Below are 27,336 nucleotides of genomic sequence, written 5' to 3' on the forward strand. Positions count from 1 at the left end.
AAGTGAAAAAAATTTTCATTATGTGCCACTAAGTTCATTTAACTGGCCTATTCAATTCGTCATCATAAATCTTCATCATCTCTGATGTTTTCGCCGTTTAGTTTCCATCCAACGATGCGATATGCAGCCGCGCGGAAGGGCCAGTGGGGATCGCTAGGGCCCACTGGCGACATTATACGGTTGATGGCTGCATTTACAGGTTAACAGCGGTGCGGAACTTGTCACCGGCGTAGACGGCGTTGTCACCGAGCTCCTCCTCGATACGGAGGATCTGGTTCAGCTTAGCCAGACGCTCGGAACGGGCAGGAGCACCGGTCTTGATCTGGCCAGAGCGCAGACCGACAGCGATGTCGGCAATGGTGACATCCTCAGTCTCACCGGAGCGGTGGGACACCATGACACCCCAGCCGTCGGCGTAGGAGTCCTTGGCAGCCTGGATGGACTCGGTAAGGGTACCGATCTGGTTAACCTTGAGAAGGAGAGCGTTGCAAGACTTGAGCTCGATGGCCTTCTTGATACGCAGGGGGTTGGTGACGGTCAGGTCATCACTATAAAGATTTCAATTAGCCTCGGGCAAGCTGGTAGATGGCGTCCTAAAGAATAGTACGTACCCAACAATCTGGAAGTCAGAGGTCTTGTAGAAGTAGCTCCAGGCCTCCCAGTCATCCTCGGCAAAGGGGTCCTCGATGCTGACAATGGGGTACTTGCTGGCAAGAGACTTGTAGAGGTCGGCCAGCTGCTCGTAGGTGAGCCACTTGGAGGGGTCGCTGTCAGGGTTCTTGAAGTCAAGGTCGTACTTCTTGGCGTCAGTCTTGTAGAACTCGCTGGAGGCAACATCCATGGCAATGCTGATCTTGCCAGTGTAACCGGCCTGCTCGATAGACTCGGTGATCAGGTCGAGAGCCTCCTCAGCAGTCTGAATATCGGGGGCGACACCACCCTCGTCACCGACGTTGCCAGCGGACTGGCCGTACTTCTTCTTGGCGAGGGCCTTGAGCTTCTGGTAGACCTCAGCACCCTGGCGGAGACCCTCAGAGAAGGAGGTGGCAGTGCTTCACAAGGTCAGTCGAATGAGTTATGGCCTGCACGGCAGTAGCAACTTACTTGGGGACGATCATGAATTCCTGGAAAGCCAGGCGGCCACCGGCGTGGGAACCACCGTTCAGGACGTTTTGGAAGGGAACGGGAAGAACGTAGGGTTTCTTGGTACCGGCAAGGTCGGAGATGTGAGCGTAGAGAGGGATGCCCTTCTCAGCAGCACCGGCCTTGGCAATGGCCAAACTGACACCGAGGATGGCGTTGGCGCCGAGGTTGGACTTGTTGGCAGTTCCATCAAGCTTGTTGAGGAACTCATCAACCTTGGACTGGTCCTTAACATCGAGGTTCTCCTTGATGACAGCAGGGGCAATGTTCTCGTTGACGTTCTTGACGGCCTTCAGGACACCTAATCAGGAGATTGGTGTTAGCTATACTATTGGCTGTACGGTGAAGTATGTACTAGACTTACCCTTGCCACCCCACATGGTCTTGTCACCATCGCGGAGCTCGTGAGCCTCGTGCTGGCCTGGACCCGATTGTCAGCATTTCGGATGGAAAGAATGGGCGGACCACTAACCAGTGGAAGCACCGGAGGGGACAATAGCACGGTGAAGACCAGTCTCGGTGACAACGTCAACCTCAACGGTAGGGTTACCGCGGGAGTCGTAGACGGAGCGGGCGTGGATCTTGGAGATAGGCATGATGAAGGGCTAGGAGTATGGATCAGTAAACTGGAGAGAGAACGAAGACGGCGGAGGAAGAGCAGGGCCCAGATATAAGAAAAACAGGGAGAGAAACGGAAAAGGCTCTGGACTGCTGTTCGGTGTGCACTAGCAGCGGGGGGAAGTGGTGTGTGTTCACCGAGGACCCAAAAAGAATGAGCGGATGGCTGATGGGTGACGGAGAGGGGTGGAAGGTGGAGAGGTCCGATCAATTAATGAACCAGACTCGGCACAGCCGTTTCCAATGATGATCAATCCTCCCGGTGCAAATCAGAGTGGATCAATCGCATGGGTGCTGCTGACCTTATGATGTGAGGATACCAAGGATGGCGATGAGACAGGGAATGGATGAATGGAGGGACGGAGGGATGGAGGGACGGAGGGGTGAACGGTGGGATGATGGCGGGGTCATGACTCGCAGCTTTGGGGGGGGGGAAGAAGACTGTTGTTGGGAAGACTCACTTACAGGTCCTTTGGGAAGGGAACTGTACTAGGTAAGTATCTAAAGGCTTGACAAGTATGTTCAATGTCAATGGCACAGAAGGAGAAGAAGTAGGTAGTCAATGATAATAATAAACAACAAGGAAGACCTGGTTCTTGTAATCTAGCCCAAGGCCTGCCCCCGGAAAGCTCACGGTCTCGTCCTCCGAATCTTTCCAAGGGAATGGTGGGGCTGCCAGCAACTGTCGCTGCTCTCGCTGCTCTCGCTGGCTGAAGCTGCGTCTGCTGCGACGCTCCCCAGCGAGATCTTCCGCATTCCCTCGGGGTAAGGCGGGTGTTGCTACTGAGGACGGGGTTGCCCTCCTGTAGTCCTGTGTAGTTCCCGTCCTGGGCCACGGCTATCTAATAATGTATGATGCCGGTGACAGGCATCCCAAATGCCATCTGTAGGTCGGCCACATAACCCCTCCATCTCGATCTATCTAGGGTCTACCCCCCCCCCCTTCCTGTCCCATCTAGCCGCAGAACCCATGACCAATTAGTCTGGTAGGTGCATCGTGTGACAAAATATTCCAACATGCATTATTGAGTGTTGCCCCCCAATGGGGAAACATCATCTCTTCTGGCCTGGAAGCTTCCATTGCGTAATCTCGAAAATGTCGGCTGTCATTCGACACCTTGATGCCTGAGCCACTTCCGGATAATAGATACTGCGGCTACCAATCTTTCAGCCTGATCTTCCAGGCAGTAGATAGCTAATACACGTGATTATGTCATTGTCATGCATCAGGGTCATGTGATCGCGATTACCCGGTGGCTGCTGTGAGCTCCTCGACAGCTCTCCGAGCTGGGGGCAGTAAGACCAGATACCATCAACCAACCTATCCCCTTATCGACCCCTCTACACCTCTACACTGCCGGGCTATCATAACATACTTTCAAAGCCCTGGGGATACTTCCAACTCCGGTTCACTTTTCGGTCTCCCTGATTGCCTTAACATCATGAACGGCGCCAGCGATCCGGAGAGAGAGCAGGCGCTCGAAGATTACAAGAGGAGTCTGCTCGAGCTCCGTGAATGGGAATCTAAGCTCAAGTCCCTTCGTATGGGCATCAAAGATCTGCAAAGGGAGTTCGATATCTCCGAAGAAAACATCAAGGCCCTGCAAAGTGTCGGCCAGATCATCGGAGAAGTGTTGAAGCAGCTGGACGAGGAGAGATGTATGTATATTCTCAAACCTCACCAGTGTTACATTTAAGAAAAGGTGCTTCTTTTGGCGGTGCGATGGCTGACCTAAATCAGTCATTGTCAAGGCATCATCTGGTCCCCGATATGTCGTCGGTTGCCGCTCGAAGGTCGATAAATCCAAACTAAAGCAGGGAACCCGTGTTGCCCTCGATATGACCACACTTACTATAATGCGGATGCTTCCAAGAGAGGTTGATCCGTTGGTATACAACATGTCGCTGGAAGACCCGGGCCAGGTCAACTTTGCAGGCATTGGTGGTCTGAACGAACAGATCCGCGAGCTCCGAGAGGTGATCGAGTTGCCGCTCAAGAATCCCGAGCTTTTCCAGAGAGTGGGCATTAAGCCGCCCAAGGGTGTGTTGCTCTACGGTCCTCCTGGTACGGGAAAGACATTGTTGGCACGAGCAGTGGCAAGCTCAATGGAGACCAACTTCTTGAAAGGTATGCATGTTCAAGTTTGGCATGGGATTAGATAGGCCAGTGTTGCTGACTGTTTCCCAGTTGTCTCATCTGCTATCGTTGACAAGTACATCGGTGAATCCGCACGATTAATAAGAGAGATGTTCGGATACGCCAAAGAGCACGAGCCATGTATCATCTTCATGGACGAAATCGACGCTATCGGTGGAAGACGTTTCTCCGAGGGTACCTCTGCGGACCGAGAAATCCAGCGGACGCTGATGGAGCTTCTCAATCAGCTGGATGGTTTTGATTACCTGGGGAAGACGAAGATCATCATGGCTACGAATCGACCCGACACGCTTGACCCTGCTCTTCTGCGGGCCGGTCGTCTCGACCGGAAGATCGAGATCCCTCTGCCCAACGAAGTCGGTCGTCTGGAGATCTTGAAGATTCACTCCAGCACCGTTCAACTGGATGGCGAGATAGACTTTGAAAGTGTGGTCAAGATGAGCGACGGACTCAACGGTGCTGATCTTCGCAATGTCGTCACAGAAGCGTATGTCTCTTTTCTCTTCTTTACTTTACACTTTCCCCCTTGATTCTCTGATTGCACATGATGATTGATAACTAACATGGAGACAGCGGTCTATTTGCCATCAAGGATTACCGTGACGCTGTCAACCAAGATGACTTTAACAGAGCAGTCCGCAAGGTGGCTGAGGCGAAGAAACTGGAGGGCAAGCTGGAGTACACGAAGTTGTAGTTTCCCACGATTGAATACTTGAGAATTAGCCGTGATCTGGAAAGCTATTCTTCCATGTCTTTACCACATCAAGCCCATCTGCCTATGCCCATCTAATGTACACAAACACTGCATCAATAATGCTCGTCCATACGTAAGGTCTATGAGTTTGAGGCCAATTGAAGGAGGCTTCCCCACATACTAGGAAGACGGTGCATGGACCCTGGCATGGGACCCTGACCGGGTAAATGTTTTGTGCATCTTCGGATAGAGCTGAGTTCAAGCTTCATTGACGGCCCTGCATCACTCATAACACCTGAACTATCTAAGACCGGACCAGCGAGCTGGATAAACCTCTTGCGCCACATTGACGCCAAGGCCGAGGCCAGGGATCGGCATCCATGGGATGGGCTGGGCTGGGCAGGGCAGTGAGGACAGCGTGAGCTAAGCACCCCATGGGTTTACACGCGTCCATGCTAATGGGCTTCCTCCCTTTATATAATGCTAGTTTCATCCTGACACCTGTTCAATAATATCCATCCGGGGCCTCTATGGTGCATCGGGCGACGTCCGCCGGATCAACAGACCGATTGCGACCGACCACCAAAACGCGGCATATCGAGTGGGCTGCTAACTTGATCGGTAACCTTGCGATTCATTTTGACATCTCCCTATCACTGAAATGATCCCCGGGTTTTTGACTGACATCTGAATGGGGTTTTGCTAAACTCAGAGCCTTATCAAGCCTTTAGAGCCCTGGCGAGACCTACTGGTTGGATTACCCTAGACTACCACCTACCTACCGAGGAACATCGAGTATACTGTAATCAGTTGAGGTGCGAGACGAGTTCTTCTTCGATCACCAACCTCAATCTGAGACCGAGACCGACACTGCACCTATGCCAAATCTTACAAGTCGTCTGCCTTCTCGGACCTAGAGCGCGCGTGCTGGTTCTCCTGCGGTAGAGGACAGATATAGTAGTAGAAGCTTGGCAGTGGTGGTCATGTCTTTTCAGGCCCCTCGGGACAAGTCCCCATTTATGTCTCAGCAACCTTTCCAGAACAACTACTGGCGTGCTAGTCGAAGCCCCGGGACCAACGGGCTGCCTGGGTATGGGTTTTCTCCCCCTGCTGGCATCTCCAACACCCTGAATAATCCTCTCTCCGGCGACCGTACCCTCCCCATGTACAAGGACAAACCATATTTTGCACCCCGGCGCACTGGTCCGAGAGCCAGACGGAGGAGGATCATTTATAGCGGACTATGTCTGTTTGCTCTGCTCTGTCTGTGGTACTACTCGGGCTCTGGCCAGCCGGAGTGGAAGACGCCGGACGGGGAGAAGGGCGCCGAGCTCTGGAAGTGGGTGCAAAGTTTTGAGGAGTCGGAACCAGCATACGACGGTAGCTCGCCAAAGAACAAGATCGACTGGGCTGCAAGGAGGGAGAAGGTACGCGACGCCTTCATTGTGAGCTGGGATGGGTATGCCACTAATGCGTGGGGTATGTGCCTGGAAAGACTCTGCTTTTCTGCGGTTGATAACTGACGGTGCCTCTGTCCTCTGGTGAATAGGTTACGATGAGTACCACCCGATTGCCAAAAGTGGGCGACATATGATTGCCGGGGGAATGGGGTGGATAATAGTTGATGCGCTGGACACGTTGATGATTATGAACCTGACGTCGCGAGTGCAACATGCCCGCAGCTGGATCCACAACTCATTGCAGTACAACCAGGATCACGATGTGAACACCTTTGAAACCACCATTCGTATGCTGGGTGGTCTACTTTCCGCACACCATCTCTCCGCCACCTATCCCGATCTGGCCCCGATCACCGATGATGATGCAGGCTCGCCGGGAGAGGATTTGTATATCGAAAAGGCCACCGATCTTGCCGATCGACTACTGGGCGCGTTCGAATCTGGCACTGGAATTCCTTACGCAAGTATCAATCTCAACAAATCGGAGGGAATCCCCTCGTACGCGGATGGCGGCGCCTCGTCTACTGCTGAGGCCACGACCTTGCAGTTGGAGTTCAAATATTTGGCCAAATTGACGGGCGAGGCGGAGTACTGGCAAGCCGTAGAGAAGGTAATGGAGGTTGTGGACGACCAGAAGATGGAAGATGGTCTGCTCCCAATCTATGTATACCCAGAGACCGGCGAGTTCAAAGGCGACAACATCCGTCTGGGTAGCAGGGGCGACTCATACTACGGTATGGATCCAAATGGCTCCTAGTTGGAATAATCAAATGATCCGCTGACTTTCGATCATCCAGAGTATCTCATCAAACAGTACCTTCAGACTCAGGAACAGGAACCGGTGTACAAGAAGATGTGGGATGAGTCCCTCGTCGGCGTCCGCAAGCATCTAATCACCTACACGCAGAATGCTCAATTGACTGTTCTGGGTGAACGTCCGAACGGTCTGGACGGAGTACTCTCTCCCAAGATGGATCATCTAGTATGCTTCTACCCAGGCACCATCGCTCTCGCAGCGACCGGTGGACGCCCTCTTTCCGAGGCAAGAAAGTCGCCCGATTGGGGCCAGCGTCAGGAAGAAGAAATCCTCCTTGCTCGGGAACTTACCAAGACCTGCTGGGCAACATACCTGGTCACCAAGACTGGCCTTGCACCGGAAATCACCTACTTCAGGGTGGATGATCCTCGCGTGATGGAATCAGACATGTACCCAGACTCGACCATTGCTAAATCTGCTCAAGGCCAGCAGTCCCACTCTGGCGAACTCCCTCTGCTCTCCAAATCTCTCTATCCCCTCGGCGACCTGACCACAAAATGGCGTGATGATCTCGACATTCACAAACAGGATCGCCACAATCTCCAGCGCCCCGAGACTGTCGAATCCCTCTTCTACATGTACCGCATCACTGGAGACGAGATCTACCGCCACTGGGGCTGGGAGATGTTCAAGTCCTTCATCAAGCACACTGCCGTAGTCGAGGACATTCCTGCCGAGGAAATCGTTCAAGACAAGGACACCAGCAAAGACGCCCAAGCCCCAACACCCCAGAAAATCACCGGTTTCACCTCCCTCTCGAATGCGGATGACACTCCCCCCCTTATGCGGGACAACATGGAGAGTTTCTGGATGGCAGAAACGCTCAAATACTTCTACCTCCTATTCTCGGACCGGGACTTCATCTCCCTGGAGGAGTATGTGTTCAACACGGAGGCACATCCCCTCCCCCGTTTTAAGCCGACCGGGGAGCTGAAAACAGGTTGGACGAGGAAGAGTCGAACAAATAGCCAGACAGAGGAGGGGGCATCTGTATAATTCTCCTTTATCTACCTACTTTTTTTGGATTTGTCGAATCGAATCGAATGTTGCTTGCTCATGGTTTTCTTTATCTAAGTATATATACTTTGCATTGGATATAGAGTTTCCGACCTGCATTCATACTGTTGCTTATCCGAGGCAGGGACTTGGTTTAATTCAACTATGTGCTATATTTGTTTCTGCGTCATTATGACGTCTGGTTGGATGTCTGTACGGTTTTGTATAGCACACTACCTATCATCTCTCAGGCGACTGCTCTTGCTACTATCTATTCTAAGCCTGATAGTTTATGAATACAGGTACATAGCGAAGTAAAACATACTATCATGTTCATTATGCATCACGTATCACGACCAGCTAATTCACACGAGTCCGCTGAATAGCAGCCTCAATCAACCGCTTATACCCGCTAATCGCCTCCCCCAGCTGACCGACGGTGATGGCCTCATGATCACCATGCGCAACATGGATGCTCCCGGGCCCATACAGATACCGCTTGACTCCCTCGGAGACTTTCAAGTTCGGCACATCGGTCGCATAGTTCACCGTGATGACCTCAAACCCGGATACATCGGTATCCAAATCCTGGGGAGGATAACCCGCGCTGCGGGCCGCAAAATCGCAGTACACATGCTCGTTGTCGCCGGTAGAATTCTTCACCGCACGCGCGATGATGTCCCGCGCCTCATCGGGCGTCCCCGATGCTAAACGAACCGCGACCTCCGCAGATGCAGACGCGGGTACCACGTTCGCTGCAACGCCGGCATCCACGCGCCCGATGTTCACGGTAGTACGACCGTACTTGTCGCTAGAGGGGAGACCACCCTCCTCTGCGGGGATGTTGCCCAGAATATCGACGCGGGACAATGCGGGCAGGATCGCTGAAATGGCACTCTGACCGAGCCAGGGGTAGCCTGAGTGAGCGGCTTTGCCTTTCGCGATAAGCGGAAACTCAAGCATGCCTTTGTGGCCTGCGACGAGGGCTAGTTCGGTGGGTTCGCCGAAGATGACGGTATGGAAGGGCGAGGGGGAGGGGTTGAGGGGTGACTCGGAGAAGACGCGCATGCCCAAACCGCCGACTTCTTCGTCAACGACGAACAGGAGGCCTAGATTTGCGGTTGGGTCGGCGCGGAGGATGTCGAGGACGGCGAAGACTTGGGCAGCGACGCTGGCTTTGGCGTCTACTGTGCCACGGCCGGCGATGAGGACATCGCTGTTGCTGTCGGCGTCATCATGGAGGGAGTAGGGGATGAAGGGGGGCACGGTATCGATGTGGCTAGTTAAGAGAATTTCTGGTCGATCCTTGGAGAGGGAGGCGGATGGATAGGCAAAGATATTGAAGCGATCGGTATTGCCATGGGAAGACGGGGGCACGGGCTGTTTGATGACGGTGAAGTTGTGAGATTCGAGGAAGTCGGCGACGAACGATCCCACGGCGGTCTCGTTACCAGAGACAGAAGGGATCTGAACAAGGTCACGGTGGAAGGAGAGGAAGGGAGAGGCATCAATGATGTCCGATGGGGTGGAGGAGAGGGACAATGGAGTCTGCGGGGGTGCAGCCGAGGCTAAGCCGACGGTTACAAGCAGGGCGATGGAAAATTTCATGGTTCTGGGAGTCAAAAAATGGTCGGAAAGGGTCTGACGCATTCCCTGTGGGGAGAAATGAGGCCAATTGGCTGGACGAAGGGAAACATTGGGAGGGATCGTGGTGGTGCTGGTCTTGAAGGTGAGGAGGCTGTTGATGGCGATGGAGATGGCGATGGAGCTAGACCCAAAGGGGGAAGTGATGCCTGAAGGTGCAGGCAGGAATAAGCTGGATTGAGTCAGTCTGGACCTGCCCGTTGTGGTTAGTGTCTGGTCACGCCATTTCGGATTTGTTGCAGCACGACGGAGTTCATGGCCGATGTTCCTGGAATATCTAATGCATGCATAGATATGGAGTCGATAGATATATAGATACTACTATTATCTAGATAGAGATCATAGAAACGGTGGTGATCCTGCTGGAACCATAGACCGTATGATGAAACGTAAAGTGCCTCCGACATTGTGACGTACAGACTCCGGGCTCGGAAGGGGGGGGAAATACGTGTAACGTGTACCGTAGATATACCGTATACGTACTGTGTAGACTGTACGGAGTAGAGACGATCAGTCGAATTAACTTCTGCAGTCGGCAGTTTTGACGACAGCAGTGAGCCATGGGATTTCCGGTTTCCGGTTTCCAGCTTCCAGTTTCCAGTAACCCAGCCCTCACCGGGAATCCCCAGCATCGGGTGAAATGACGTATCTGGAATTCTGGATGCCCTCGCAGGACTTTTTGACCGATCATCATCCATTATTGTCGTCCATCGCCGACCCAGCAGCGAAGACAGTATCTTCCTACTATCTACTGTAATGCCGACCGTCAAGAAGCATGGCGCCAAGATCCCTTACCGTTGGAGTTATCCGCGGAACAGCGCCGGTCTTCCACCCGTTCAAATGGCATTCTTGATCCGGTCGAGCCAGTCTGAACCAAGGATGGGGAACCGGAGGTCAGGGAGGCAAGGTTCCGGTCGGTTGGCGCTGGACCATGTGGATCTGACGTCGACACCGGTCGATACTCAATAGATATCATTCCTCCTATGAGGTCCGCCGTATGGAGTAGTACTATTTGCGTTGTCTACTCCGTACTCTAGCGACCGAAGACAAGAATCGGACCAGGAAGCGAACGCCGAAGACAGAGGACATCCCAAGACCCTGGCACGGGTCCAGTGCCAGACGGTGTCACCACGACATTCCCAATCCACCTTGTACCCCCCCAACGGATAGAGGCACGACAGCTCCGGCCACTGCAAAATATCCCCCATCCCCCCCCTGCCGTTCGCCCCCCTCCCCCTTCCTCCCACCTGCTGTTCCGTCGGGACTGGTCCGATGTCAAAGGTCGTGTGAGAGAGGGCGGATGATAGGTCGTCGTACTTTCGGGTGCCCTTTCTGGGTCCCTGAAGAGGAATGACGATGACGATGGAGGTGGGTTGCACAGCACTACAGAGGCCGAGGAATCCACCAGCCACTGGAGCTCTGTCTATCCGATGGGGTTTCTGTGTTGGACCAGTCGAGTCGGTCAGAGTCTAGACAACCTCTCTCCAGTCCCCACTGCTCTCTAGGTTCCCTTGTTCGCCCGGCTCCTCTAGCCGTCTCCATTATGATTCTCGCTGAGTCGCTTGCTGTTGGAGACGGTCGATATGCAGCCGTTGAAACCGATATGAGGGAACCCTGACACACCCAACCAGATTATTTGATCCATTCTTGTCCGGACCATCCCATCCGGCCTGTTACCGAGCTTCTCACGGATTACTGGTACTAGTATGTAGTAGGATTGGCGAGTGCCCCGGAGTAGTCATTCGACCGCGTGTCTTCTCCGACCCACGATGACCATCGAAGCCCAAAGAACAACTGCGATCCATGGCAGAGCAAGAAAGCAATACCCGATCCATGGTTCCCTAGCCACGGATTGTCTGGGTTAGTGATGTGAACCCGACGATCTCCCCGAGTGTGGCTCACTGGCTAGGAGTGATTGAATTTTAGTGATGGTTTCAGGCTGTGTCTTGTTCCCTCTTAAAAATTTTTGCCTTTTTGCTTTTTTCTATTTTCTTTTTTTTTTTTTTGGCCCATGGACAGCAGCCCTAAACTGGCCTGTCAGGTTGTTGGGTCGGGACTGTGTAGGGTAATTATGGAGCCCGTAGACAGGCTTCGATAGCTCCGATGAAGAGAGAGCCAGTGACGATGGGGAAAGCCTTGGGAGATCCAATGGATCGACTGGGGCAAAGGCAGAAAAAGATTCATGTCAAAAAATAAAAGCCGGCCTAATCGGTCAGGTCTCAAGTATCACAAGAGGATTTTCATCCCATCGCGCTGTGTAGAATACCTAACAAATAACAACAACAATAACAATAATAATAATATTCATTCAATCATTCATTCGTTCATTCATGAAGCAGCATTCTTGACTCTGGGATATTGTCTGTGCTCCCCATCCATCTTTCATCTCCTCTTTTTTTGTTCCTCCTCTTCTTTCCCCTCCTCTCGCCCCCTCATCACCACCTCCATCCATCTCTCTCATCTCCTTCGCTCTCGCTGCTCTCCATTCTTTCTCTCTTCTCTCTTCTCTCTTCTCTTCCTTCCTCCTTCCTCCTCCCTCCTTTCTCCTCTCTCCTCCCCCCGTGACTCGGATTCTGTAACCTCACCGTATCGCATCGCACCAACGGCCTCCGATTGACTGCAGCCCACTGAGCTGTCAGCCGTCCTTTGGGCCTCACGAACCCCGGCCAGTTGTCCGGCGACTGCGTCCTCCGACAGGCTCCACGTCTTGCCTGCCCTGCTCTGCCCTGCCTGCGCCGACGGGTTCGCAGCCATCTCCTTCCTTCAGGCAGGCCGTACTTCTTCAATCCGGGCCAAGCCTGTCAGTCTGTCAATCAATTCCATCAGTCAGCGTCAGCTTCAGCCAGTCAGTCCGTCAGTCCGTCAGTCCGTCAGTCCGTCAGTCGCGCCTTCTTCCAGAGCCTGTCGTTGCTTTCTGTCGCTGCGAGGCGATCGTTCGATCCCACCGCCACGCCACGTCGTTTTTCACATCGGTCTTTCCTGACAATAAAGACACTGCTCGGGCTCGTGGTGTCTCTTTGGTCCGATCGATCTTCTTTCCTTTTTTTCTGTCCCCTCATTTCATTGAACCGCCTTTTCTCGGGAGCTCAAACAAACAAAAAAGCTGCGCCGGTCTGGGCAATCAATCGATCACCGGATGATGTGCCATCCGCCTTCAAATTGACTCCATCGCCTCCTCCCCTGCGTTTCGCGTTGTTCCTCCTCACGTCCATTTCGCCCTGTTCCGGCACGTGAAGTGGAAGCCTCTCCATCTGCGCGCACCCAGTCACCGCCAGCCGGACCTCGCCAGTAGGCCTGTCTCGCCCACCATGTTAAAACCCTCCCAGTTTCTAGATACCAGGCGGCGCGATAGTTTTGAAACCATGGCGGAGTCGTCCCCCTCGTCTCGCCTGCCTCCGTCGCCCTGGACCACCACCTCCTCCACGCCCGTTTCACCCGCCGTGTCTCTCTTTTCCGCCAAGGGCCACACGCGTTTTTCCAGTTCGGTTTCGTCCCTGGTTTCATCCCCGGGACACGGCAACTCCATGGAAAGCTCGTCTCGGAATCCCTTGACAGGAGTGAAGGAAGAACCCTGTGGAGCCCAGCCCAGGGATCTCGAGGAGGATTATTTCCGTACGTACTTACCCTTGCTCCCAGCCCCGTGCCATCTCTGCTTTATTCTCCGGCTTTCTTCTAGAGTTTTCCTGACAAAACCGATTCTACAGAACACTTTGACCAGGGGCTGTCGGTCGTGGAAGATTCGTATTTCGCTTCTTTTGATGCTTCTGACAGCTACGATCTCACGGATGCCGGTATGGATCTCGCCCATTCGCCTAGGAATCGACGCTCCGACAGTATTTCCGCTCGGGGCCTTTCACGCATCGGCTCCCGCATCTCCACCATCTCCACCCGCTGGAAGTCCAAACGTGCCTCCGATGGCCCAGACAGTGCAGATGTATTCACACCACAGCTGCGTTCCCGCACCAACTCAGCATCATCGGCTATGGCTAGTCCCACCACGGGCTCCTTCACTCGTGTCAACTCTATTCAAATCCCCCCATCCCCAGCAAGAACCATCTTTGAGGAGGCCATTTCCGAGGCCGGCACGCAACCTATCGACATCGTCAAAGCGAACCGGCACGGCCAGGAGGATTCGGCCCCTCATGCGACAACCCCGCTGCTACCGCCTTTCATGGGTGACCAGCCCTCGTACCCGACCGCGTCCCGCGTCCATTCGCCATTGCAATCGCCTTCCGTAGCCGATATGACGGATGACAGCCCAATTGTCTGCAGCGCCATCACGGACTTGCGATTGGCGGGCTTGCCCTCACCACCGCTCTCCTCCAAGCCGTCTGTCGCATCGTTCAACCGCCCGCGAGCCAGCACAGTGCGGACTGTCTCGGGCGATGCTCCTCCTTTCACGCTCTCCGACCCAAATGATGAGTGGGCGAATAAGCTTGGCCATGCGAATTTCACTATTCAGCCTGAGCCATATGTGCCGGAGATTTGCGACCTAATGTCGTTTCGACAGTTGCGCACCAACTGGGACCTTGCTCAGTGCAACTTCACCCGGCATCTCGTTCGGACCGGTGAACATTATGGGGTCACCTCTACGATCTACAAGCTCACGGAGGAAAAGTGGGAGTCTATCAACCGCGAATGGAGACGCTATCATGAATCCATGCTATCCGAGTTGGAGGTGACGGAAGGACCCCGGCTGAGTTTGATGAAATCCCACTGTGGCCCATGTGACCCGGTCAAGATCCCACGCCTTCACGATGACAAGTTCCCCGAATTGGGCGACGGGGAGATTGTGGGTCCGATGAAAATTGGGCCTGCCGCGAACGGATCTGGACTGTGTCGCAGCCGTTCGTTGAAGCGCAACTTTGTCAAGTTCTTCCAGGATCTCGTTATACGGTCCTGATTCTTCCCCATGCCACCAGCATGGGAACAACTACTTATGACGATAGACCAACCATCGGAGGCTCACGATGTACAACATCTTATGATTTATACGCCTCTCGAACGACTGTTTCAGCGTGTGACGACTTATGCCTCTCCTACAGTTTACATGTCTTGACGGGGGTTTTTTTTCCCTTCATCTCTTATTTTTCTTTGTTTATGATCTGTGATCGAATAATGATGACTGATGACCTTTGCGCCTGCGACTACTGACTCGCAGCGTGCAGTCCGTTCCTTAATGTTTGATTCCCCCTACATATGTTCCATCTCCTCCCTCTGCCCAGCATTTTCTTTGTGTTCTCCCTTCCAGTGATGTAATCCTTAAATCATTGTCCTTGGCGGACGCGCGTCGAAGGACTGGAAAGAGTGTATGGATTTACGACAGGGGGAGAAGGGGCTTAAAGCAGACAAGTTATGAAAGAGATTGTGGAAACGTGGCTGGGTTGCTAAGCGAAAAGAAAAGAGACCATTGCAAGGGCGCTACTGGTGTTCCGTTCTGTCTTATACCCCAAGGCATGGTTCATTATTCCACTGAAATTTATGGCCCACTGTACCTCATACCTAGAATCGTTGATGCCCTCGCAAAAGTGTTTCCCATTTGCATGTTTTATTCTGTACATGTGTATATAGATAGAGATTAGACCCACCTACGTACCTAACTACCTCATCCAGCAACTCCAAGAATAATTATGGTTACCACCCTTGCTGCCCACATGCATATGCAGTGTACTTTTGTGCTCAACTCCAGTTACCCATCCCAAGGGTCAGGTCAGACAAGTTGCCTGATGCATGCGTGGGAAAGTTCCATCTTTGGTATCATCTATTCAACGAATTGAGTAATCCGGACCGCGCATCCCCAACTGTAGCAGATCCATCTCTGCGTCAGCCAGCCAGCCGGCCCGCCTCTGCATCTGAACCCATAGTTGACTACTTAGGCAGCAAGCAAGTAGTCCCTATCATGACTCGTGCGAACCTTGCCCCCCCTTCGCACCTTCCTCCCCAATCTCACACCCAGTACTGTCCCCACAGCCGCTTGGCTTCTTGGTCCCCGCGGAACTGGAATTCTACCCGGATAATATCCTTGAAGCCTTCGTCTATTGAGGGCTCCTTGAATCGACGCAGGAAATCCCCAAAGGCGATTCCAGGAAGGAGCGTTCGGGACTCAGGGTTCTGGAAAGGTGGGTAGGTGGATGTGGTTAGTAGATGTATGTGTTGGTCGTGATTACACGTGTGACGTCGGGTGATCGGTGAAGGGTGGGATAGTATAACCTCGAGGGGAAGAACAGGGCAGGAGGACATGGAGATGCGATGAAAGGGTGGAAGGACAAGGGGATGCAGTGCACACATGATGCGCGCGCGGCAACACGCACGGACTTACCAGGGTTTGGTTTGCGGCACGGACCGCATTATTATGCCGGCATAGGGCCGGGGAAGCAGTAAAGTAGATACAGCGGATCGGGACGTGAAACTCCTTTGCGACTTCGACCCAGTGGGCTCTGGTTTCGGGGTCCGCGTTTGTATTGTCTGTGCGGATGAGAAGGGATCAGCGGTCTTATCGAGGGTACTCCGTATGGCATTTGATAACTCTGGGGAGGGGGGATGGATTGTAATGCGGGCTAGGGTGGGAGTGGGCTGGACTTGGATCCGGCAAAGAGGACGTTGTAGAACGTCGGAGTAATATGCAAGGGTTGACCTTTGGGGAAAGGATATCGTTTACGTACCGACAACCACGGATCTTCCAGCTGCAAGGTGTTCCTTGGCCACTTTGATGCATTTAGGACGCTGTTGTAACTGGTTGGTTAGCCAAGTGATCTTACGATACTCTGCCATCCTTGGCCTTGGCAGCAAAAGGCATGTTGGGCTTGAATACCCACCGTCTTGAGAAGGTCTTGGTTGACTCGCTCGTATTTAAGTGGTTCCAGGTAGTCCCAGTAAAACGATGACTTGCCGGCTCCAGGGCTGCCGCTGAACACCACCAGCTCAAGAGGGCTCTGGCGAGAGAAAGGCGGAGTCACTAAACAGATCAAAGCCAGTTATTAATAGGCTACTCTCTTGGCCAATTCGCAATCACACCGTGCAATAAGACTCACCATCGTCGCTGGACTCTGCTTGCAGGTACATACTCGGGTCGAACGGTTCCACGGTTGGCTCTGGTTCAGCGTTGAGGAAAAATTCTTCGGGTGTCTTGAATGGTACTTTTATGTTAATAGAAAATCCACTGGCACCGCAGTTAGCGTATAGATCCCCCGATTTCGTCCTTCGTGAAGTGGTCAGCCTTACCGGTCTACATGGGAATGGTCGTTCGGCCGTCCAGCAGCGTCCCCAACAAAAATGGACCCGGGTAGATTGACTCCTGCCACATCAAAGTCGTAGTCATCCAGCATCTCATTCCAAAGGCCTGTCCTCGGTTTCCTGTATCCATCATCTTCTGTAGCCGCGTAGACACTCAGCGGGATGTCAAGTTGCATCATGACGGCCATCACTCTCTCCTTGAAATTGGTGAGACTTTTGGAGTCACTTTGGCCCCCTTTGAGATCCTTTTTGAGACTGATCTTCTTCTGATTCGTCACGACCACCACGTAGTACCTGCGAAGATGAGATTTCGTCAATATCTAGTCGTCCAGACGGTTTGACCATTGATGGAATATAGATACATACCCATTCTCATTCAACTCTTTGAGCTTCGATGGTACCGTAGCATGCCACCACTTCCAGTCCGATGAGTTCCTAGGGAATGTATTTCCTGAGGCTGTCGAGACGAGCGTCGAATCCTAGGTGCAAACATCCAATTAGTCTCGAGCTCGTGTTATAGTACGTCATATTCTCACTTCGCCGTCTCATCATACACTCACCAGGTCAAATGCAGCAATCCTGGGCTTCTCTGTTCTTTGTTTATGGCCCGGTTCCGAGATATATTTGCCAATGACAGCACTGTTGTTGATAACCCGCCAGGTGATCTGTTCGGGCTTCTTTTGGGATACCGGAGTAAAGAAGGAGGATACGGCCTTTTCTAAACAGGTTGTAAGCCTCACGGCATCAAATAAAAGAATGATGAGGATGTAGGAATCTCTCACTAGTGACAGTAGACTCGATCTTTCTCTTAAGTGGGGGCGGCGATATAGCTCGAGTGGGGGACGCCGTGCGTTTTGTGCCCCCAGCGCCGGCCATCCTGAATGATTGAAGTCTGAAGAAAATTTTGGAGGGTTCCCGCGGGGTGCTGATAGCCTCGAAAGCAGCTTGGAAAGGAATTGGCTGTGATGGAATAGCCAGGGTGATTCGGGACTCGAGAGCGGAAGCCGACGCGCCGACGCGCGCCTCGACCTTCGCGAAGTCACATGCTTAATTAGGCGGTTTATCGCCCATGGTGAGTGGTATACCAGAATTGCAACACCATGGTCTAGCTGTTTCATTTTTGGGCCCAGGGATTGTTATTCAGGTAAGAAATACTGTGTTCACTTTTACGTAGGCTCCTTGGAACAGATTTGGAATTGCGAAAGCATCATCTACTGGGAGCCATATGCTCCGGGGTATATAGCATTGTTAAAGAGAAGCGCACTAATGCATCATTACTTCGCCCGAGTGTCAAGAGAGAGTCGATCCGCCTGTTCCAGACGAACGGCTGACTTGAGCTGCTCGCGAAGCCCGAATAAGTGTTGCGAAGCCGTCCTCATCATCTCTTGGTTTCCGCCGTCCTGGACAGTGATAGCGGCTTGCAGGACATAGCTCCCGGTCCGTTCCAGCGGTGAGAGCTGCCGATAAGCAGGCAGCTGCCGTCGAGGTCCATGTGATTCTTGCACCCCAGTCGGGTAGAGCAGGACACGGTGTAGGAAGATAACGATGTCGTTTAGGACAAAGACATCGCCCTCCACCACGTACTCGGTAATAAAGCTGGACCCGGATTGTCAGCCTCTTGGAGCCAATCAAAACATCACAGGGCTATCTGTCTATGAGCACGGGATGCTACTAACCTATAACCCCAGGCATTCATGGGAGCCGTGATATCACCTTTGGGCAGAGTTGCACTGGCCATCAGCCGAGTAGTTACCGCGGATCGGGTGCCTGCCTCGGGGATGTCTCTAAATTCAAGTTTCCAAGGTTGGTCCTCATAGCTGTATGGCGACGATGACTGTTCCTCCAACCCGGACGTAGAGACATGTGCATCTCCGGACGAAGAAGGCTTCGCGCCAAAGTTGGCCTCGGCTACGGGCCCGACCACTTGGGTGTAGAACATGCCTCCATTGAGCATTTTATTGAGGCGCTGCAATTCGAGACCCTGTAGATCTTGACTGGCCCCGACCCGGGTGTTCATCAAGCCGGGTTTGCGGTAGGCCTTGAAGATTAGACGCCTTTCCAAGCGGTGACGGGGTTGCATGGCCGTCAACCCGGCCAGCTGTTGGAGGAGCTCATGATGCTGGTGAGCGGGGACCGAGGCGAAGAGCAAAAGCTCATGCATAATCACAGGAGAGGGAACCGGGGTGGGAGGCGAGACGAATAAGAATAGAAGTCAGGGTCGTTCGAGCCTGTCTGTAGCTAGCTAGCTCCGGCCAGCTGGGAGGAACACACGGCAAAACCAGGCAAGCCACGGGTGAAGCCGGGTCGGAGACTGGCTCCGAGTGTCCACTCGACTCCGGCCGGTAATATGGCCGTATGGTACTAGTACTACTGTCGCCGTGCGGCGAAAACGCGTGGGGAGAACAGAAATGCAGTGATAACAATCATGTGATGTCACGCGATCAGGGAGGCAGCTAGGTAGAACCAGAGTTTTGGAAGAGGGGGCCAACTTCCAGAGGAGGGAAGAAAAAATTAAAACAAAAAAGTTAACCACAAGACTAAACTCTATCTCATCAATAAGCCCTCGATTCCGAAATTTCCTGTTTGGGGTTTACAGGTTACGTAAGCCTGCCAAGAGAGGGAGGGAAAAAGAAAGCGCCCTTGGAATCTGCGGGGACCGAATTCCGGAAGGAACGCAAGTACGTAAGTACAGTCGGTAGGTAGCAGGTACATAGTAGGCACTATCTACTAGGAGCCTGGGGGGGATAGGTAGGGCAGGAAGTACGGAGTAGGTGGGTGCTATGTACTATTAGAAATGTAGATAGATAGGAGGCAGATCACGTCAGGCTACTCCAGACGCTCAGACGATACCTATTACCTAGAGATAAGAGGTGTTACACTGGTGCCGCTGACACAACGCGTCCTCCGGAAAATGCTACGAATGAGGGGAGAGGAGGGGGAGGGGGAGGGCTGCAGTGATTGCACAGTGCAACGGGACGAAGGCGATTAGAGGACACCACCAACGCAGGTCCCCCCAGCTTATCCAGCTCACTGTCCAGTCAGGCACGGGTCTCCTTCACCGGGAATGCGGGTTTGGGCAAGGATCGGGTCTTCGCCAGGTGTCAATCGACTCAATCCCTCTATCTGATTTGGAGAAGATGGGGAAGAAATGTGTGGCTATCGAATTGGAGATCGGCTAGTCATCCAACTGGTCTGATCATGCCACAAAAGCCCAGAAAGCGTAGGCAATCATCCCACAGTTTCTCCTCTTTGGGCGTTTTGGTACGGAAAGCCAGCTCGGGCCATTGATTCCGGCGGCGGGTTCTCGTTAATAACCCGTATTACTCCATACCACCAGCTGCTTATCAAAACCCACACCCTCGCTTCCGCTCCGACCCTCGTCCGTCGGCTTTTTCCTCTCCTCCTCCTCCTCTTTCCCTCATCTCCATTCCCTCAGTCCAGACAGCCTTCTGTACAGTCGTTGCTTCCTTCTTTTCCAATATATAGGCTTCTTGAGTCCCTTGTCGTGGAGAATTGTCTGCCTACAAGCTTCCTTTGCCCCTACTTCGCCTACCAACCTTATTAGTTGCCTAATTCGGTCGCGTCGGACTCCCACGGATTGTTCGAATTCCTCTCGCACTCAATCCCCACGATCGCCCTATAATCTATAACTCCATCTACTTTACCACCACCACTACCACCATTCAAAATGCGTGCCACCTTTGCTTTGAGTAACGCTGTCCGCACTCCCCTCATCCGGTTCATCGGCCGCCGTTCCATGCCTCGTATGTATTCTACCCCGTGCATAATCTCCAGATCCTTTGTCTAACATGTCCGTCTCCAGAGTCCGTTGACCACTCCCCCCGCCCTCACCCCGCTTCTCCCTCGGGAGTCCTTCCGGATTCCTTCGCCGCCTACCGTTCCAAGGCTCAGCAGCACGGGCCCCTTGGCCGTGCTTCTTTTTCTCAGGGCATCGGCCGCAACTCGGGTGCCTCTCTGGGCCCTATCCAGCCCAAGCAGGGCGAATTTTTCGACCGTGACGAGCTCCCTTCTCGATTCCACCGCCTGCCATGGTCCGAGGCCGAGATTGAGGCCATTGAGACCGGTGGTGCCAGCCTGTGCGCTTAGATCCCTTAAAGTGTTACTCAACGAGGGACGACTCAACGATAGCGGTCACGGATTTGGCGGTTCATGAATACTATCACGTTAAGGTAGCGTACGACCATTGCTTTGGTGCTGTCGCATCCGTTGTTCTCCCAGTTCAACCATGGAGTAACGGGGGTGCTGTGGGGCCCGGCTCGTCGCGCACCATCTGAACTTGAATGGTACAATAATTCAGGGTCGGAAGCACCGTCGCATACTGGTGATGGGTCGTTTGTTGGAATTGTCCAACCAGGAGCTGCCTCCGTCCCTGCTCTTCTTTTATTTCTTTACTGTTTCTCTATTCGGACATGGCGCTGGTGGTTGCTTGGTGTTTAGCGGTTTAGATTTTCTTTACTTGGGGCGCGCGACACATGATTGATACTCTCTTGTTGTCTGGCTGGGGCATGACGAGATCTGCGAAGATTTCTCTGCATAGATGTTTGATTCAAAAGTCTGCTGGATGCTGGACTACCCTTGATTTGTGGGTGCTTTGTTTTTTTCCGAAGGTTCCTTGTCTTGTACTGGGACTTGAGGAGACCTTGAATCGAATCAATCGGGTTTGACCGAAGACATGCTGGAAATGGTTTCCCGTATGGGGTGTAGTATATTGTAGAATGTAGTAGACCGAGGGTCCCCCCCCTCGGTATTACCGCTGACAGCGTGACACGTGCCCGCGGCCTTAGCGTCAACTGCGGCCACGCAACTGTCATCTCCTTTCCCCTATCAATCTCATCCTCATCTCCTTAAGAGAGCTCCTGACAGGGTCCGGAGGACACGCGTCAAAGAATGGCACTCAACAGGGACAGCGCCGCTATCACCCTCACCGAAGTCGATGAGGTTAACCATCCTACGGCGACCTACATCTACTCCGAGCCCGCAGCGGGCCCTGCACATCTCACCCATGAGAAGAAGCATGGCGAGCGTTGGGGACGCGTGGACGTAGCGGTAAGTGACGACATTCTCATATCCCAATTGAATGCATTAGACTGTAGTAGCATTGCTGGTAGCTAATCATTGACATTCCAGCATGCTCCCTCTAGCGCCTCGGCATCTTGGTCTTCAAAGGCCCTTCTAGACTTCCTGGTTGACGTCTTCCTTCCTGCTGGGTATCCCCATAGTGTCACGGACGATTATGCGCCGTAAGACACTGCCCAACTATCCTCCCAGCGTTTAACTTTACTAAGCCACGCAGGTATCAATTCTTTGTATGTAGAATGCATTAAGCACATCATCCCAAAGCGTCGTCGGGCTCCTTATACCATACTAAACAACCAATTCACGAAGGACTCCCTCCAAGCCTTCAGCAGCTCCATTGCCGGTCTCTTATCGTCAAGAGCCGTACTGCAAGGTCGGTGAATACTCTATATTCCCTCGACGACCTCATCCGCAAGATATCCAATTAACACCTCTTAAGGCGTCGGAGTCGGCAACGCCGATGCCTCTCCAACTTCAGCCCTATTGCTGCATATTCTCCAAGACACTTCTGGCCGGATCGCCACAATTCTCTTCGCACACCGGGTCGGCACCGCTCTCGAACCAGAATGCAAGATGTACCGACTTGCGGCAGATGTCTTCAACGATCTGGCAATGATCTTGGACTGTCTATCGCCCATGATCCCAGCAGGAGCCCCCCGAGTCATCATACTCAGCACGGCCGGTGTCCTACGAGCTCTATGCGGAGTAGCTGGTGGAAGTTCCAAGGCGAGTCTGAGTGCGCATTTCTCTCGATGGGGGAACCTCGCCGAGGTCAATGCCGTAAGTGGATGATCATGCAGCCCTACCCCCAGGACGAGAAGGCTAATCCCATATCAACAGAAAGACTCATCACAAGAGACAATCATATCACTGATTGGGATGCTCGTAAGTCAACTGCTGCCTGCCATTTGCAACCCATCCACGGAAGGAACTCATCAATACTATGCAGGTTGGCTCTTTAGTAGTCTCTCGTGTTACCAGTTTCGCCGCGACTTGGATTTCCCTCTTAATGCTCCTTGCCCTTCACCTCAGTCTGAACTATGCAGCTGTCCGCTCCGTCCAAATGACCAGTCTCAACAGACAACGAGCAAACATCGTCTTGTCAACCATTTTAAATTCCGATTCAGAACTCACCCATCTCACGCACCCCGAACCCACCGAACAATATTCCCCCTCTCCCTGGAAGACTCTAACCCCAGCCCAAGTCGCCAGTCAAGAGAAAATCTTTGAAACTGACGGTATCCTCCGCTGGTTCCTAACAACAAAAACAACGCCCACGCCCTCCTCCCAAACACTGGGTTATTGCCGGATAGGCATCTCCCTCCAACAATTCATCGCCTCCTCCTCCTTCTCCATATCAACCAGCACAGAATCCCTCCAAACCCCCATCCCAATGCCGCATCTCATCTCTCTCTTCAGCGAAGAGCACTACATCCTCTACCTCACCAATCGGAAACTCCGTACCTGGCATGCGAACATCCTTCTGAAGAACACCAGTACAGCCCAATCCCAGCTAAAGGCCTGGGCACATGCCTTAGTAGCTGCAAGGGATTTGTCGAAATCATCTTCAGACGAATTTGACGTTGAGGGTATCATAAATGTTCTGGAACGGACATTGGATTTCCTGAATGATGACGGGAGGTTCGGTCGGTATGTTACTGCATTGACCGAGAAAGGCTGGGACTTGAGTGTTGCTGCTTTGGAGACTAGATCCGGGCGGAGAATCGTCGTGTAACTCTCACCCCTATCAGAGTGTGTGAGTGCGAGCGTTAATAATTAATGGTATAATCTGGTGCTGCAGGTTCACTCGTTCTTGGTGAACGAAGGGGAAAAAAGTGGCTGAAGTTAAAGAATCAGGTTTCAACAGCCAGTGGCCGTGATGATACGACAAACGAGACGTTCTACGCATAAGCTCTTCCAGAGAGATTGACAAGCATCCAAACCATGGGTATCTATTGACCGGTACACAGCGATGCCAATGCTAATGCTAATGCAATGCTAGCTAAGACATGGAAAGAAGAAAGTGGGTAGTAAATGCCATCCCAAAAATGCAATCATAGTCATAACATGAAAAGGAAAACTGGTGAAGGGGAAGATCCCTATGCACATCAACAGAATGCGACTCAACCCCCCATTCGAAACATCAATATGGATACACCGACGCCGTAATGAACAGCCTCCCAACTACCCCGTTTTGAACCCAGTCTATGTTTTGTGATGACAAATGGAATGATGCACGCTTGGTCGCTTGCTTCGAGGGAAAAGGAGACAAAAAATGACAGAACGCCGGTAAATGCTTCCACAGTAAAAAGTAAATCAGAATGCACATGCATTACACCGTCCACTCGTATCCAATGCGTCAATGCGACATATTCGCTCAATAACCGAAAGATCAATCATAAATGCGGTATCGGGTATGCAGATCCGATCATGCGGCCTAGCCGGTGCGGTGCGGTGAGAAGAGTAAAATCAGGATGCCAATATTGGCTGTCCTGTGAGGATAGAGAGCGAGGAAGGTTTGTGAGTGAGAAGGGACATCAGAGTTTTGATGCCCTGCCAGATAGGGTTAGAAGTTGCTGGTGAGATGGCTGTTTGCCGTCTGGGGACGGCCAGTCATTCATCCATACCAGACAATTTGAAATGTTGGTTTCCAGAGCCTCCATGGCCCGATCGCTTTTTAAACCCCAACTTTAGCCCCATCTTCTTCCATGGGTTGTCGGTGCGCTTCGGGCTGTGGGCCAGGTGCATGCAGTGGGGGTCACTGGAAGGCGGCGTTGTCGGCGGCGTCATCGGTTCACCAGCGCTCGCGCTCGACTGCAAGCTTCCGGAGTCGTCGGTCAAGGCTCCGGACCCGGAATCTCCGCTAGTGCTGGAGGCTTGGCCCGAAGTCCGATGGCCCACCTTTCCCATAGAAGTCATTGCACTCAATGAGAAATTAGAGCGGCCGGAATGGCTGGACGGAGAACCGACGGACACCGGGGATCCCATGTCTTTGGAAGACTGGGGTGACTGCCGCCTCCTCTTCGACCGGCCGCGGTTGGCTGTATGTTCGTCAAAACTCGAATTCGAGACGACCGTGATATCATCCTCGTGTGAGAATAACGGCTCCGATAGCGGCAACACGTGAGCGGTCGAGGCATGGGCGTTGAGGAATGGCAGAAAGATCGATTCTTCCATCAAATCGTGGACGAGTTTGACAGCAGTGTTGAGGGAATCAGGACAGGGGGGGGTGGAAAAGTTTGTGTGCCGAAGAATATCATCGCGAACCTCGCTAGAGACATTGATCTCACGCGGCGATCCGGGCAAGATGTACGCAGTCAACAATCGCTGCCAAAGCATCTGCAGATGCTGGCTTTCGGGGCAATCGGAGACGATTGGCAATTCGTTCATCTGGTGGCTCAGTGCATCGTAAGTTTCCCGGTACCGCTTGGCTTCAAGGGTGAACTCCAGAGTCTCCAGACAATGATTCTGTGAGAGATAAGCCATGAAGGCGCCGAGGGTGTATGGTGCAGGTGCAGTGTTGGCCAGCACCTCATCTAACGAGGGTCGCATAGGACAGAATGCACCCGGAACCGTCAAGCTCAACGGACGCGAACCGGAGGGGTCCATGTCCTCGTCCGACTCGCTGTCCGATGAGGAAGTCGTGGGAGAGAGCTCAGGCGTTGTGCTGGGAGTATGATGTCGGAAGAGTATGGGCGGATGCAAGGTCTTCTTTTTGAGCATCGCGTATAGCGTGCGTCGGTCACTGGGATACGGCGCGGGTGTAGTGAAGCCCCTGGGACCTCCTCGAAATCCTCCAAGACACCCCAGACAGTGGGAACAGTGTTTCGCCAGGGTCGACAAAGATGCCCAACTAGGGACGAGCAGCACGACGAGTAATGATGGCCGAGAACGCCGGGTCTCGGAGAAAGGCCAGACTCGTTGCTGAGAAGCCGTGTTTCAGATGGGAGATGGGGAGGAGCGGAACGAGAGACAGCGCAGAGGTGAGGCGGCACTGAGCGGGGAAAAGAGTAAGGCGAGGCGAGACTGGAGCAGCAGACGATAAGGTGAAGGATCTCAGTTTGTGAGCGGAAGGAGATCTGCTTGCTGAGTCGCTGGGTGGACAAAGGATTGATTAGTCGATGTCCCGCGGCAAGGGTATAGGCAGCAGCAGCGGTTTCCAGAAGGGTTAAAGAAGACGGGGGTGGTGGTGGTGGTGAGGAGGAAACTGGAAATTTGGGGACAAAAGTAAAAAAACGGTTAATAATAATAATAAGAGACGAGTTTAAGGCCAGGCACAGCAGAGGAGGAGAAAAAATATAATAAAAAAATAAAAAAGAAAAAGAAAGAGCCGTGTACAGGTTAAATGACGCCACGGAAGGACAAGACGAATGGCAGACTGGGGTGGATAGTATTCAAATAGAAGAGAGGAAACAAGGCAGGCCGGCCAGTGGGTGGAGAGGTGATGCCGATCAGGACCCCTTCAGAGGCAGAGTTCTCAAAACCTGCACGGAAGCGTCGAGCACCCGGGGGGAGGGGATGCGATGGGACCTAAACCTCAATTGAAGGGAGCGCAGAAGGCGTCTGGAGGGGAGGGGATGGGGGTGCCGTGGAAAATGGAGTGGATTGGAGTGGATTACTGGCCCACAGGCACAACCGGCGGCCCAAGATTTACTCACACGCGCCGACCGGACCAGCAGAGCCAGTCCAGAGCGCTTCCACGTTGGCTAGCAGTGGATTCTCTGGATGACCGAAGGAGTCGACCCAAGGGACTGTTGCCTGCCCACCACGAATCACCGCCGACGAGACTTCCCGGTCGATCGTACCCAGAAGAGCCGCGGCCTATCAGGCCAACCTCGGCGGGGCCCAGGGAGCCACTGAGAGGCGCTGGTGGATAATACCACCCAAATAAGAAAGAAAAAGAAAACTGTCACTGGAGGAGGGGCGTTCCTTTGTTTGTTCTTTCCCGTTTCTTCTTTTTCCTTTTCCTTTTCCTTTTCCCTTCCTTTTCTTCTGGATCGGAAGTAAACGGAAAATCGAAAATAGAAAAAAAGGAAGAAAAAGGGAGAAAAAAGGGGAGAAAAAGAACGACAGAAGGCTGAGCCAAGGAGGAAAAAGATTCCACTGATAAAGAACGGCCCCCGACAGACTTTCTAGAAGGACTACGCAGCTAGATACCCTCCTGCCCTTCACCCGACCAGTAAGTGAATCACGTCATAGGCCCTAAGGCATGCCTCAGACACTAGACAGTGAGTGACTCGCAAAGTTGCAACCCAAAAAGGATCTGGAAGCCCCGGGGTGGAGATCATGAATGGAAATCGGGTTCCGTCGCTGGGCCTGAATGGATCACCAGGACGCGCGATGGATCTCCGCCGATGAAGTAATCCCAAGTCCCAAAAGGTCGAGGGGTGGAGCCCATAGTAACGCAGTAGCGTTGGGTCGCTCGTCGTCGTAAGGTCGTGGTGGTTGTGCTGCCGCCGCCCCTGCGAGTCGGCGT

The 27,336-nt window shown here is 52.9% G+C and overlaps 10 protein-coding genes across 10 annotated transcripts; 5 read left to right on the top strand and 5 right to left on the bottom strand.

Annotated features, from left to right (window-relative positions):
- Positions 1–26: 26 nt before the first annotated feature.
- On the bottom strand, positions 27–1,748 carry aspf22 (enolase acuN). Its single transcript, XM_025612454.1, has 4 exons — positions 1,508–1,748; positions 1,105–1,444; positions 612–1,052; positions 27–548 (listed from the first exon to the last, which is right to left on the bottom strand). Exons 1-4 carry the CDS (start codon positions 1,521–1,523, stop codon positions 194–196), a joined length of 1,152 nt encoding a protein of 383 aa, XP_025464201.1. The 5' UTR covers positions 1,524–1,748; the 3' UTR covers positions 27–193.
- Positions 1,749–3,057: 1,309 nt separating this feature from the next.
- Positions 3,058–4,966, top strand: rpt4 (proteasome regulatory particle base subunit RPT4). Its single transcript, XM_025612455.1, has 4 exons — positions 3,058–3,420; positions 3,503–3,889; positions 3,950–4,406; positions 4,493–4,966. The coding sequence occupies exons 1-4, from the start codon at positions 3,204–3,206 to the stop codon at positions 4,611–4,613; spliced, it is 1,182 nt and encodes a 393-aa protein (XP_025464202.1). The 5' UTR covers positions 3,058–3,203; the 3' UTR covers positions 4,614–4,966.
- A 630-nt stretch (positions 4,967–5,596) lies between these two features.
- BO94DRAFT_523383 (glycoside hydrolase family 47 protein) lies at positions 5,597–7,886 on the top strand (the record flags this gene model as incomplete). Its single annotated transcript, XM_025610216.1, has 4 exons — positions 5,597–6,092; positions 6,163–6,807; positions 6,871–7,574; positions 7,623–7,886. 4 exons carry the CDS (start codon positions 5,597–5,599, stop codon positions 7,884–7,886), a joined length of 2,109 nt encoding a protein of 702 aa, XP_025464203.1.
- Positions 7,887–8,246: 360 nt separating this feature from the next.
- Positions 8,247–10,228, bottom strand: BO94DRAFT_549183 (M20 family metallopeptidase; the record flags this gene model as incomplete). The annotated part of the gene is made up of 2 exons (XM_025613432.1): positions 8,247–9,807; positions 10,014–10,228. 2 exons carry the CDS (start codon positions 10,226–10,228, stop codon positions 8,247–8,249), a joined length of 1,776 nt encoding a protein of 591 aa, XP_025464204.1.
- A 2,486-nt stretch (positions 10,229–12,714) lies between these two features.
- BO94DRAFT_200749 (uncharacterized protein) lies at positions 12,715–14,675 on the top strand. Its single transcript, XM_025606093.1, has 2 exons — positions 12,715–13,142; positions 13,235–14,675. The coding sequence occupies exons 1-2, from the start codon at positions 12,839–12,841 to the stop codon at positions 14,431–14,433; spliced, it is 1,503 nt and encodes a 500-aa protein (XP_025464205.1). The 5' UTR covers positions 12,715–12,838; the 3' UTR covers positions 14,434–14,675.
- Positions 14,676–15,087: 412 nt separating this feature from the next.
- Positions 15,088–17,752, bottom strand: BO94DRAFT_538261 (putative DNA 3'-phosphatase Tpp1). Its single transcript, XM_025612456.1, has 9 exons — positions 17,546–17,752; positions 17,324–17,481; positions 17,130–17,242; positions 16,752–17,057; positions 16,562–16,689; positions 16,346–16,485; positions 16,193–16,253; positions 15,850–15,995; positions 15,088–15,641 (listed from the first exon to the last, which is right to left on the bottom strand). The coding sequence occupies exons 1-9, from the start codon at positions 17,637–17,639 to the stop codon at positions 15,477–15,479; spliced, it is 1,311 nt and encodes a 436-aa protein (XP_025464206.1). The 5' UTR covers positions 17,640–17,752; the 3' UTR covers positions 15,088–15,476.
- A 285-nt stretch (positions 17,753–18,037) lies between these two features.
- BO94DRAFT_523393 (mediator of RNA polymerase II transcription subunit 18) lies at positions 18,038–18,994 on the bottom strand (the record flags this gene model as incomplete). The annotated part of the gene is made up of 2 exons (XM_025610217.1): positions 18,440–18,994; positions 18,038–18,359 (listed from the first exon to the last, which is right to left on the bottom strand). The coding sequence occupies exons 1-2, from the start codon at positions 18,922–18,924 to the stop codon at positions 18,038–18,040; spliced, it is 807 nt and encodes a 268-aa protein (XP_025464207.1). The 5' UTR covers positions 18,925–18,994.
- Positions 18,995–20,077: 1,083 nt separating this feature from the next.
- On the top strand, positions 20,078–21,044 carry BO94DRAFT_200828 (alpha-ketoglutarate dehydrogenase subunit KGD4). The gene is made up of 3 exons (XM_025606094.1): positions 20,078–20,278; positions 20,329–20,527; positions 20,587–21,044. Exons 2-3 carry the CDS (start codon positions 20,452–20,454, stop codon positions 20,868–20,870), a joined length of 360 nt encoding a protein of 119 aa, XP_025464208.1. The 5' UTR covers positions 20,078–20,278; positions 20,329–20,451; the 3' UTR covers positions 20,871–21,044.
- Positions 21,045–21,671: 627 nt separating this feature from the next.
- BO94DRAFT_473439 (RUS1 family protein) lies at positions 21,672–23,595 on the top strand (the record flags this gene model as incomplete). The annotated part of the gene is made up of 7 exons (XM_025608476.1): positions 21,672–21,830; positions 21,912–22,024; positions 22,078–22,090; positions 22,170–22,233; positions 22,300–22,640; positions 22,701–22,745; positions 22,810–23,595. The coding sequence occupies 7 exons, from the start codon at positions 21,672–21,674 to the stop codon at positions 23,593–23,595; spliced, it is 1,521 nt and encodes a 506-aa protein (XP_025464209.1).
- Positions 23,596–24,458: 863 nt separating this feature from the next.
- On the bottom strand, positions 24,459–25,983 carry BO94DRAFT_200880 (regulator of G-protein signaling domain-containing protein). Its single transcript, XM_025606097.1, has one exon. The coding sequence runs from the start codon at positions 25,581–25,583 to the stop codon at positions 24,474–24,476; it is 1,110 nt and encodes a 369-aa protein (XP_025464210.1). The 5' UTR covers positions 25,584–25,983; the 3' UTR covers positions 24,459–24,473.
- Between the last annotated feature and the right edge of the window lie 1,353 nt (positions 25,984–27,336).

This window comes from Aspergillus sclerotioniger, assembly GCF_003184525.1.
Source record: "Aspergillus sclerotioniger CBS 115572 chromosome Unknown BO94scaffold_27, whole genome shotgun sequence".
NCBI lineage: Eukaryota > Fungi > Ascomycota > Eurotiomycetes > Eurotiales > Aspergillaceae > Aspergillus > Aspergillus sclerotioniger.

Excerpts from the sequence above, each read along its gene's own strand:
- BO94DRAFT_538261 (XM_025612456.1), bottom strand. The coding sequence starts at position 17,639 with ATGGCCGGCGCTGGGGGCACAAAACGCACGGCGTCCCCCACTCGAGCT. Across the intron at positions 17,058-17,129 it reads AAAGAGTTGAATGAGAATGG|GTACTACGTGGTGGTCGTGA; the intron begins GTATGTATCTAT and ends TCATCTTCGCAG. Across the intron at positions 15,642-15,849 it reads GTGCCGCAAACCAAACCCTG|AACCCTGAGTCCCGAACGCT; the intron begins GTAAGTCCGTGC and ends CCACCTTTCCAG.
- rpt4 (XM_025612455.1), top strand. The coding sequence starts at position 3,204 with ATGAACGGCGCCAGCGATCCGGAGAGAGAGCAGGCGCTCGAAGATTAC. Across the intron at positions 3,421-3,502 it reads GCAGCTGGACGAGGAGAGAT|TCATTGTCAAGGCATCATCT; the intron begins GTATGTATATTC and ends GACCTAAATCAG. Across the intron at positions 4,407-4,492 it reads CGCAATGTCGTCACAGAAGC|CGGTCTATTTGCCATCAAGG; the intron begins GTATGTCTCTTT and ends ACATGGAGACAG.
- BO94DRAFT_200828 (XM_025606094.1), top strand. The coding sequence starts at position 20,452 with ATGCGTGCCACCTTTGCTTTGAGTAACGCTGTCCGCACTCCCCTCATC. Across the intron at positions 20,528-20,586 it reads CGGCCGCCGTTCCATGCCTC|AGTCCGTTGACCACTCCCCC; the intron begins GTATGTATTCTA and ends GTCCGTCTCCAG.
- BO94DRAFT_200749 (XM_025606093.1), top strand. The coding sequence starts at position 12,839 with ATGTTAAAACCCTCCCAGTTTCTAGATACCAGGCGGCGCGATAGTTTT. Across the intron at positions 13,143-13,234 it reads TCTCGAGGAGGATTATTTCC|AACACTTTGACCAGGGGCTG; the intron begins GTACGTACTTAC and ends CCGATTCTACAG.
- aspf22 (XM_025612454.1), bottom strand. Across the intron at positions 1,053-1,104 it reads GAATTCATGATCGTCCCCAA|CACTGCCACCTCCTTCTCTG; the intron begins GTAAGTTGCTAC and ends GACCTTGTGAAG. Across the intron at positions 549-611 it reads TCTGACTTCCAGATTGTTGG|TGATGACCTGACCGTCACCA; the intron begins GTACGTACTATT and ends AAATCTTTATAG.
- BO94DRAFT_200880 (XM_025606097.1), bottom strand. The coding sequence starts at position 25,583 with ATGCTCAAAAAGAAGACCTTGCATCCGCCCATACTCTTCCGACATCAT.